We start from the raw sequence: 11,138 nt of genomic DNA, 5'->3' as shown, positions 1-11,138 counted from the left end.
ATTGGTTACCTTAGAAGTTAGAAAGTAAAAAAGAATCAGTAAAAACATTTCATAAATGAGAATGAAAAATGGGAATTTTAAAAGTTTGAACCTCAAAAACCTTGGTAAAAACATTCCTTACATGAGAATGAAACATGGGAATTTTTAATGTTTGATTTTCAGTCCTTTGTTTAACTGCGAAAGGCATACTCTCCTTCCATAGGAATTATACGTGACTTCTGTAAGAATTATACGTGAAATGCTGAACAAATTAATAGACGATAACATTTGCTTGACATACAAAGAATCTTCATTGTTCATTCTGCCAGTTAGTGATGTATCTACAAATGTCAGAAATTGAAGCCAATCAAACATATACAATAACCTTCCTTAAGCTTAGACCAGAGTAATGATGCCTTCACTACACACTATGTGTGGTATTCATCGGCTGAAGCGTGCTAGTCGTGCTCGTCGCATTTCATTAACAGAGGGCGAAGAAGAAGAAGCAGCAAGATTTACATCTCTCATATCGTCCATAGGAGGTGCTGATGGTAACCTAGTGTCATGTGTTAAATGTGATGCACCACACATCTCACAAGCAGCTTCATAGATAGGATTATCATAAGTACACATCTGACACCGCCACACTGGCCTTGTAGCCTCCAAAAAAGAGTTAGAACTATCACTTCTTCTTTGGTCTTCTCGACCAAGTGTTCTACCTCTCCTATAAAATGGTAACCACCAATGGAACCTTCTGAAGTTCAGGAATCTGTTCCGAAGGGTGATGAGCTGATGAGACAGGTAACTAAAAATTCCACTCGCAGTAAGCCAATTTGCATTGTGAACATAAAGCCAGCCAGCTATGATGCCACATAGATGACCTAAGAAAGAGGTTCCTGGAACAAACATTTGTATGAGTACTAATTCAGCCCAAGCTGCATAGCGAGCAGGAACAAGGACTCCATATACATCGGTGAAGTTTGGAGAGTCAGAGTTCAATACTACTTTGAGAGCAAATAAGACTCCGGAAAATCCGATGGCACAATGTGAATAGAGAGCATCAGGATAATCGAAAAAAGTATTTAATCCCTTGGCAAGTACCACAACTAAACCATGTGATAATCCAAGAAGCACGGCAACCATTTCAGCAAATTTAAGGCTCCCCATTCTCCTTTCGAGCTGTACTCCTTTCCACAAGAGTGAGAGCATGTTGTATACCAGATGTGTCTCATCAAGATGATAAAATGCTGAAAGAAACAACCGCTTGAGATCCCAATCCTAGAAAAATAGAAACGTTTTGATATCAAAATGTTGAGTAGAAAACTTTTAAAAGAGATGTTGAAAAAACGCTAGAAATGATTGGTCGCACCAGTAGATTTGAAGTCAACAAATACAAAAAAGAGCGATAGAAAACACACGAACTTGTCTTTGAGACAGTTTATTGTTCCATCTTACAATGCAGTAACTAATTTACATCTAATTTACATCTTTATTGTTTGGGACTCTGATTTGGTTATCGATTGGACATACTGTAGTCACAATCATCGTGATAACTGCATTCCAAACGTAGGGTGTTGCCCCATCAAAGTCAACATTAAAGTGGTCTTGTTTTGTATACTTGGAAATTCAATGCTGTTGCTTCCGTAAAATACAAGTGGTTATAATGATGGATTCACATGTGATGTGCTATAAAAGGTTCAGGTTCTGCATGAGAGCTATTTGAGACATATTTCATTTGGTACTATTGTTTGTTGATACACCTGTAAACCACAAGGTACTGATGCCATGCAAACATTAGCGAAAACAATAGAATGCAAACAAGGGTTTTGTCTGTAGGCTGGTCACTTTTACATGCAATTCACAATGAGCCAAGCATTCCAAACGTATTCTGAATCAAAGTTCCAAAGACAAATCTAGCAATATTCAGATCATTCTTGTTGTAACTAATTTAAATGAATTCAGACGAAGATGCCTTATAAGTCTTTTGTTAAAAAAACATCCTTTCTTTGAATACTGCTAGATTTAAACTTGGAAAACTTTCATTATACTAGGATAAAAATAGTTCATTGGTGGGATACAATGCAAAAGGTTTAAGTGAATTTATTCTCACAATGATTAAAACCCTCATCGCGTGATCATACATGAAGCAGCTGAAGTGAAACAATACACACAAAACAGATGAACTTTGAAAGAACACAACATTCCTCTTCATCTGAATCTTCTTCAAAAACAGATCAACAACTACTATAGAAATGCATCGAAAAGTGAAAAAATTTCAATAGGTTTGATGAGATTCTTCTTCCAAAACGGATCAAGACAACAAGCAAGAAGGAAAAAAATGAGCTTTTCAATACGAATCAACAAACAACCGTACCCATTCAATCAGATAAAGAAAGCCAACCTTTAGGATGGTGTGAGGGTTGAGGCAGACATCCGCAACGGTGGGGAGGATTTCGTCGAGTCTCCCCGGCCTGAGGAAGAGGAGGACGTTCGCTATGATCAGAGCAGCGGTGACGGGGGGCTTACCGTCGCTACCCGCGTACTGCGCGACTGCGTGGAAGGCAAGGGTCAGAAGGAGTCCACCACCACCACCGCTCCCGCTCCCGATCCAAGGGCTGCGACCTCGACCCCTGTACATAGTTAGATGGAGATGGCGATGGCGATGGCGATGGCGAAGATTGCAGAGAAAACGAGAGGAACCGTGGGAGGGAAGGAAGGAAGGAGGGTAATTAGAATCGAGATAATGTGATTTTAATGTATGTACTATGTATATATATTATATATATGTATACATATATGCTTATAAGTTATAACAAAAGAGACCTGAAGGTGTTACATAAAACATGACGAAGGGAAGGAAAAAGGTCGGGGAACATTAGGGAACCAACCATTAGATGATGGAATGATACTTTCACAAATGAAATTATACGTATATACATACATACACACATATTAATTTAATTGCCTTCACTCGAAAACTATTATGAGCTTCACAATCGATCAATCATATAAGTGACCCACACCTGCTCCATAATGTTGTTGTTCAAGGATGGCTTGATAAAAAGAAAGAAGGAGGAGGAGGAGGAGACGACATCTCTTTTGACTCTCAATCATAATATTGTACAGGGGAAGCTTGTGATTGACAAATAGAGTCTAATGATCTCCCGCACATTTTCGAGATAGGTATCAAGGATGTCTATCGCTCTGGCTTTATTGCATTGAGGCAGAAATTTTGAATTAAAATTTGGAAGAACTGATTGAGTTGGGGAAACTGGTCCTTATCATGGAACCAATGAATAACATTGTTAAGAGCTTGTGGATGCGCGTCTCTTTTTCCAATAGGGTGGGGAAATGCACATGCAAAGGCAACGATCTCCACATCGATTGGCTCCCCAAGTTTCTCTTTTGTTGGAATTTTTATTTCTTATGGAATCTATCTACCATCAAAACCCTTTTTTCCAAAAGAAGAGTGTTATCTTTCTAATTATTTATGAAACTGAAGTTTGTAAATAATATCTTCTTAGATTCAGTGAAATGGTTCGTTTAAATTAGTTACAAGAAAATGAACCAATCTCATCATTGCAAACTAATCTTATCCTAAAGAATCCAAATTTGCTATGTCTTTGCATGTAATATTCCCTGTTGTATCTACTCAATCGATAGACAATTTGTGTAGATTTATAATCCCAGTGGTTGATTCTTCTTGTAATTATGCATGAGCAACATTGTGAAGCAGTGACATAGTACTAGAATCAATCAATTCCTTCAGTTTTCTTTTGTATATGCTATTGTGCAAAAAGAAGGAAAATTCATAGAAGATGTGAAAGTATGCAAGAAATATATGAAATGTGAACAAGATAAAGTCTTTGTAAATGCAATAGCCCAACACTAACCAAATGCTAGAAGCTATAGTATTGTTGTTGAATTAGAATCGTTCGACCCGGATGTGGTGCCTCAATATAGATGATATATAGAGGCACCCCATTTTGAATCATTAAGATTGCACCACGCCAAAGGATAAGATATACGTAGGGTTCAAGAGTGTTATGGAACCTTTGCAAGACAATTATGTGCATGAGGGCAATGTCTTCAAGGAGTGCATGTAGCTCCCTTGGCAAATATGTGTGTTTTGCAGCTACAAAAATTTAAAGTTGCAAGTGAGCACAACTAGCTTTAGCATCTATGATATGAGCATGTTCGTAACCATCTCTCTACATATGACTACATATGAGTATAATTAACTTCTATGGTCATCACACCATCCCTCCTCAAGATGACTATGATGCGAGGTGGAGCATGGAGCTTGAGAACCTGAGCTACACTTCTCGTGATAGTGGTGGTGGTGGAGAGCCAAGTGGCGTTGACAAATTGGACGAGGCACAACATTGATGGAGGAGGAGAAGAAGGATTGCATGAAGTATGTAAGTGTATTGTGTGTGTGATGATGGATTGGGAGGCTTCCAAACGTGTAATCAAAACTTAATCAAATCGCCCCCCCCCCCCCCCCCCCCTCTAAGAGAGAGAGAGAGAGAGAGAGTCTAGAGAGAGAGAGGGGACACACGTGTTATTCATTCCAGGAAACGAAACCCTAAAAAACGTACGTATATATTCATATGATATAACGCAATAGCTTTCAATACGGAAACGCAAATATCAGTATTTCTACTACTACATATTACATACAATACATGGGTGGATCAACACAACACAAAACAAAAAAACAAATAGAAGAAGAAGAAGAAGAAGAAGAACGTCTCTCTCTCTCTCTCTCTCTCTCTATGTGTCTGGTTGCGTTTTCAGGGAGGCAGGGCTATATATGTAAATAAGTAAATAAAAGCAAAGCAATCAATTACCATCTGAAAAAGACAAAGACAGACAGACGCTCCCTCTCCACCAGGTGGCCAAACTCTCTCTCTAATATGATGATGATCAAGAGCCCGCTGCCGCCTTGGCGGCGGCGGCGGCAGAAGCAGCGCAATCTATCGCCATCGCCATCGCCATCGCCAGCTTCTGCAGCAGCAGCGCCGCTTCTTCTTCTTCTTCTTCTCCTTCTTCTTCTTGAGCTTAGTATGGGAATGCAGGCTTCCCTCTCCCTCCCCTCCTTCTGCTCCGCTACTCCTACGATGGCCAGGAACGTGAGTTATGACCAGCGTGCCATCCTCATCGATGGACAGCGCAAGCTCCTCATCTCTGCATCCATACATTACCCACGAAGCACTCCCCAGGTAATAATGCATTTAAGTAGAGCTTTATCTATCCATCGCCATCGCCATCACCATCACCATCATCATCACCAAGAGTTACTAATTCATTGTAAATGGCTCTCTCTGTGTCTGTCTGTCTGTGTGTGTGCTAGATGTGGGGCGACCTCATTGGGAAAGCCAAGCTTGGCGGCGTGGATGTGATTGAGAGCTACATGTTCTGGAACATGCATGAGCCTCAGCAGGGGAAGGTAATTCACTACATAAACCGATCAATACCATGATCTGCGCTGCAGGAAAAACGGATCAATCGTTTCATTTTTAGTATTACTTATCTGTCACGTTTGTGTTGAGGGAAGATGATGAAGGATCTTTCGAAGTAATATAATGATGATTTCTTGCAGTATGTGTTTGATGGGAGGCTGGATCTAGTTCGGTTCATTAAAGAGACGCAAAAGGCCGGTCTCTATTTCCATCTTCGGATCGGACCCTATGCATGCGCGGAATGGAACTATGGGTATATTAATGAATCAATGATCGAATTAATCTATTCACGTTCAAGAAACAATTTTGCTTCATTGTGCCTGATCTTAAATTAATTGGTGCTTTTATCTGTGTTTCAGCGGATTTCCCATGTGGTTACACTTCCTTCCTGGAATAGAGCTCAGGACTGATAACGCAGTGTTCAAGGTTTGACTGAATTATATAGATTTTTATTGCGATTAAACCATCTACATCTCTATCAAAATTCATCGTCGTTGTAAAGTAATAATATATGTTTGTGCTTCAAATGTCCTGATCGGCAAACCTGTCCATCACATCATGCTGAATTTTGGCTCTATATGGAAACTTTGGGCTTGATCATCATCGGGGGGCGACAGGCTGAAATGAAGAGAATTACAAGCAAGATTGTGGGCATGCTGAAAGACGAAAATCTATTCTATTGGCAAGGAGGACCTGTAATCTTAACTCAGGTATAAACATATGTATATGTATTATCCACGAGTTATAAACATTATTATGCGTATGTAATTGTCTATGAGTTATAAACATTATAATGTGTATATGTATTTGTCTGTAACTGGATATGAAGCTCATGTGGGCAATATTGAAGAAGGAATCTAGATCAGAAATTAATAATATTCAACATGTTACACAGAAAGGCAGACTCTCATTGGTTTTCTAACAATATATATTGTTGAGACGATGCATGTATAATAATGTCCATATTGCAGATCGAGAATGAGTATGGAAACATAGATGCGCCATATGGGCCATCAGGCAAGAGGTACATGCATTGGGCTGCAGACATGGCTTTAGGACTGGACACAAAAGTGCCATGGGTTATGTGCCAACAGCAAGATGCTCCTCTTCCTATCGTATGTCTCTTTTTAACTCTTTTTGATATAACCCTACTTATAATTCATTTCCTTCCTAATCTGCCTATCACTGACATGGGCCGGAAACCCAATTTCTTTAACCAGATCAATACATGCAATGGATTCTATTGTGACCACTTCGAGCCGAATTCGCCCACCAAACCGAAGATGTGGACAGAAAATTGGACAGGATGGTAAATTGGCTTTAGACTTAAAGAGAGGCTGAGCTTTTCATTTTTACTCAAATGTGATTTTACTTCCCATGTGGGGGATAATTTAACATCGCCCGTAAAAATCTATCTATTTCTCGTGTTATCGATGGCAGGTTCCTCTCATTCGGAGGCTTGCAACCCTATCGGCCCGTTGAAGACATTGCATTTGCTGTGGCAAGGTTCTTCCAGAAGGGTGGCACGTTCCAGAACTATTATATGGTATGTACAGTATATAGTGTATATGCATGAAGGACCACCTATACAATCCAGAACTATTATATGCTATGTATATTATATATGTATATGCATGAAGGACCACCTATACAATTCAACTGAATTTATAACTAGTTTGTTAGCCCACATGAGAGCATCAGTACTGGTTTGGAACGAAATAGTTCTGCATCCATTTGATTGAATATTAGTACCTTATCATAATCTATTTTGCATGGATATGAACGTCGTACATGACTTTAGTACCATGGAGGAACCAACTTCGAGCGCACTGCGGGGGGGCCATTTATAGCCACAAGCTACGACTATGATGCTCCCATTGATGAATATGGTTTGTACCACTGAACAGAAAAACCTTTGGATCTGTCTCCCTCTCTTTCTATGTGTGTGTGATCAATCTAAATATATTAATGAGCTGAAAATGAAGAGCCTCTTAAGTGGGTCAGACATGATGATTGTGTGTGATCAATCTAAATATATTAATGAGCTGAAAATGAAGAGTCTCTTAAGTGGGGTCAGACATGATGATTGGGGTGCAGGTCTCTTAAGACAGCCAAAATGGGGCCACTTAGCAGACCTTCATGAAGCTCTTCGAATGTGTGAGAAACCACTCCTTTATGGTGAAGCTACGACCATGCCTTTGGGTCCATCAAGAGAGGTAACATTGTTTTTTTAACTTTATTCTACACAACCTAGAAAATCGATCGTTATTTGTCGATCTTTGTCTGCATGTGCATTGAGTCACATAAAAAATTCTATTGTGTGATATATATAGAGGACTCGAGGTTTTATGATTGCATGCCGGTGTGTGTGAATCAAAGAAGAAGACATTTGGTATATTATTTTGGCACCATCAAGTTAAATGTGATTGAATTATTGATGAATGTGCTAGGTGACCATGTATCAAACCAAAGAGGAATGCTGTGCCTTCCTATCCAACAAGGCTGTGGAGAATTATCATGGCAATAATACAGTGCAATTCCACGGTAAATCATATGGGCTCCCCCCGTGGTCTGTTAGTATATTGCAGGACTGCACGAGGGTCATTTTCAATACAGCGACCGTCCATCGCCAGACGACTGTCATGGACATGCGAGCACCTGTCCCATTGGTGGATCTGCAGCTTCAGCTTCAACAGAAGAAGCACTCATCACAGCTCTGTTGGCAATATTACAAAGAACCTGTCATTAATTGTCAGAGCTCACCTTGTTCGTGGGAAGACGCAGGGACTTCAGCCATGTTATTTACCCAAGTGGGATTCAAAGATCAAGTTAACACGACTCGAGATACTACTGACTATTTGTGGTACATCAAAAGGTAAGGTCAAAACAGGGCTCAAATCATGATCTGAATAAAAATCCTTGATGGGTCATGTAAAGATTGAGAAGTTTTGTGGAATTCTGAAAATTCATGTGCAATTTGAGCTTTATTTTTTATATTCTTTGCAGTCTAAACATCAGCAGCAACAGCAACAGCACCCTGAAAGGTCTGTTATCAATCAGGTCACTGGGCCATGCTATGCTATTGTTTCTGAATGGGGAGTTCTTAGGTAATGAATTTATGATTTGTTTCATTTTCCTTTTTTCAAACAAAAAATAATGCATGAATGATGCTTCCTTCTTTCGTAACAATTACTGAAAAAACATTATACGACTCCATTGCAAATCTCCCATTGATAATGTATCGGCATGTCGACAATATTAACAGGACATATCCATGGAAGCTATGACCTTCCTAACTTCCAGATTCAACTCCCTCTCTACCTTAAACAAGGAGAAAATCAGCTGGCTCTCTTGAGCACAACTGTTGGCATGAAGGTAAAATGAAAAAGATTTACTCAGGACAAATGGTTTTGAACCTGATCTGCACCATTAAAAAGCTAATACAATTCCTGGTCAAGCAAATACTAAGAGATTTGTGAACCTCATAACACAGAACTACGGCTCGTTTTTCGACACGGCCGGCGCCGGAATCGATGGACCTATTTCGATTATTATTGAGGAGCCAGGAGGTGGAGGTCAAATAGTGGATCTTTCATCAGGGAACTGGACATACCAGGTTAGTGAGAGCCCATTCTAATGAGCTCTGATATTCAATATGTCTTATCTGGTGCATGACTCTTAACTTATACTAATGTGTAGGAATTAGGATGATATGGATAACATAGCTGAGATGCATGTTAGAAAGCTAAAATCCAAGCATGCAATTACATCTATGTCTCTCACACGTTTGAATGCTATTAATTGCTCACCTTGTTTTAATCAGATTGGCCTCAAAGGTGAAGAGTTGGAGCTTTTCTCCATGGGTGGCAACTCCTCGACGATGCAGGCAAACACTACCATCTGGAAATCTTCTGCCGGCGTGAAATCAGCACCGGCGTATCAGCCATTGATTTGGTACAAGGTAGTAATAATAATCAGAATATAAAGCCCAAAAGCACCTAGCCTTGTATCTATATACTTCCACATTATCGTGTGTAGGTGCCTAACATGGTACTTTTGTTGTGTGTACTTACTTAACTACTACTTCTAGACTACCTTCGATTCTCCGCCGGGAAGCAATCCTGTCGCGGTGGACCTCAAGAGTATGGGCAAGGGCCAGGCATGGGTAAATGGGAAAGGAATCGGACGCTACTGGACTTTGCTCTCTTCAAATCTTGGTTGCCATACTCGCGAAGAAGATGGAGGTTGCAGCTACAAAGGTCCATATGACTCATCCAAGTGTAATCGGAATTGTGGGCAACCATCACAGAGATGGTATATATATATATATATATATATATAAATCATGTTCTCTCTCTCAATCTCTATCTATGTTCTTGACCTAACTTGATTTCCCCACATTTTGCTATAATTCTGGCCCCTATCCCTGTACACAGAGACATGAATCCACTTAGAGAGTAACACAATTTTCTTTAAAGAGTTTAGGGTTTTGGTTGTGCAGGTATCACATTCCACGGTCTTGGTTGGAACCTTCTGGGAACTCGCTAGTGCTGCTGGAAGAAGTTGGTGGTGATCCCTCCCAGATTTCTTTCGCAGTTAGGGTTCCTGGGACGATATGTGCCACCACATCAGATCTCAACCAGCTGCCTTCTGCGATAATGACAATGAGGCTTGAGTGTGGCCCCGAACAGAAGATTTCATCCATCGATTTCGCTAGCTATGGCAACCCTCAGGGATCATGCCAATTCTTCAGGAAGGGTCAATGCCATGCCCCTCAATCCCTTCAACTTGTGAAAGAGGTAAAATCTAAATCCCGAAGCTAAAATTCTTAAAATTCATCCCTATTAAACTCTTAAAGCAGAGTTTAATATTTACGATGTTGCTAAAATATGAAGTATTTAGACTGAATTTGGGGAAATATTGCAGGCGTGCCTTGGGAAGCAGAGGTGCTCCTTAGACCTAGAATCATTGAGAAAACAGGTTTCTGATGATCCATGTCCTGGAACATCCAAGAGCCTCGCAGTTCAAGCAACATGCCAATGATGAAGCCATATCAAACTGTGTAGTGAATAGGACGTAACAAGACGATCAGAGATGATGTCCAGTCGCAGCAGAAGATTAATATTATTATTGCAAAAAATTACGACTAGAAAGCTCGAGATTTTGTGCGGGATAGATATATATATATATCCATATATAATGGCAACTAGCAGAAATTTAATTGAAAGATTTTACTTGTATTATTATTAAGGGTTTGGATTTGAACAAATTATGGAAAATTCTTTTTACCAAATTAGCTCAACATCGAAAGTCGATTTGAAGTGTATATAGATGATTCAGCGTAAAAGAAACCACAAAATCAACTTTGTATGAATTGCCAAACTAATCAAGAAATAAGACACAGTGACTAATTAGATGTGGCAAAATGGCTGGACGTTCCAGCCTTGCACATTGCGGAACATGAACATTGTTAGTTACTTGCTGAAATTTTTAGTGGGGCAGTGTATTGAGAGGGATTTCCATCACAACTTGACCTGATCATCATATAATACCACCATACCACAACAGGAAATCATCCATTACTGAAATATTTAATGGAGCAATGTACTGAGAGGGATTTCCATTACAAGTTGACCTAATCCTCGTATAATACCACAATATAATAAAGTGCAGGAAATCATCCATTAATGGTCC

General features: G+C 39.8%; 2 protein-coding genes across 2 annotated transcripts; one reads left to right on the top strand and one right to left on the bottom strand.

Moving 5' to 3' along the window:
* Positions 1–279: 279 nt before the first annotated feature.
* LOC147858049 (rhomboid-like protein 14, mitochondrial) lies at positions 280–2,709 on the bottom strand. The gene is made up of 2 exons (XM_087326856.1): positions 2,381–2,709; positions 280–1,257 (listed from the first exon to the last, which is right to left on the bottom strand). The coding sequence occupies exons 1-2, from the start codon at positions 2,615–2,617 to the stop codon at positions 421–423; spliced, it is 1,074 nt and encodes a 357-aa protein (XP_087182982.1). The 5' UTR covers positions 2,618–2,709; the 3' UTR covers positions 280–420.
* Positions 2,710–5,099: 2,390 nt separating this feature from the next.
* LOC147858048 (beta-galactosidase 8-like) lies at positions 5,100–10,555 on the top strand. Its single transcript, XM_087326855.1, has 18 exons — positions 5,100–5,204; positions 5,336–5,431; positions 5,585–5,697; positions 5,804–5,870; positions 6,062–6,154; positions 6,416–6,559; positions 6,665–6,753; positions 6,885–6,990; positions 7,246–7,333; positions 7,542–7,660; positions 7,895–8,319; positions 8,451–8,551; positions 8,710–8,819; positions 8,938–9,060; positions 9,268–9,405; positions 9,535–9,758; positions 9,946–10,243; positions 10,371–10,555. Exons 1-18 carry the CDS (start codon positions 5,103–5,105, stop codon positions 10,485–10,487), a joined length of 2,553 nt encoding a protein of 850 aa, XP_087182981.1. The 5' UTR covers positions 5,100–5,102; the 3' UTR covers positions 10,488–10,555.
* The last annotated feature ends 583 nt before the right edge of the window (positions 10,556–11,138 follow it).

This window comes from Azolla caroliniana, unplaced genomic scaffold, assembly GCF_043228905.1.
Source record: "Azolla caroliniana isolate FFs.n. ecotype wild unplaced genomic scaffold, voAzoCaro1.0.p SCAF_11, whole genome shotgun sequence".
Taxonomy (NCBI): Eukaryota; Viridiplantae; Streptophyta; class Polypodiopsida; order Salviniales; family Salviniaceae; genus Azolla; species Azolla caroliniana.
This window is presented reverse-complemented; position numbering and strand designations above follow the sequence as displayed.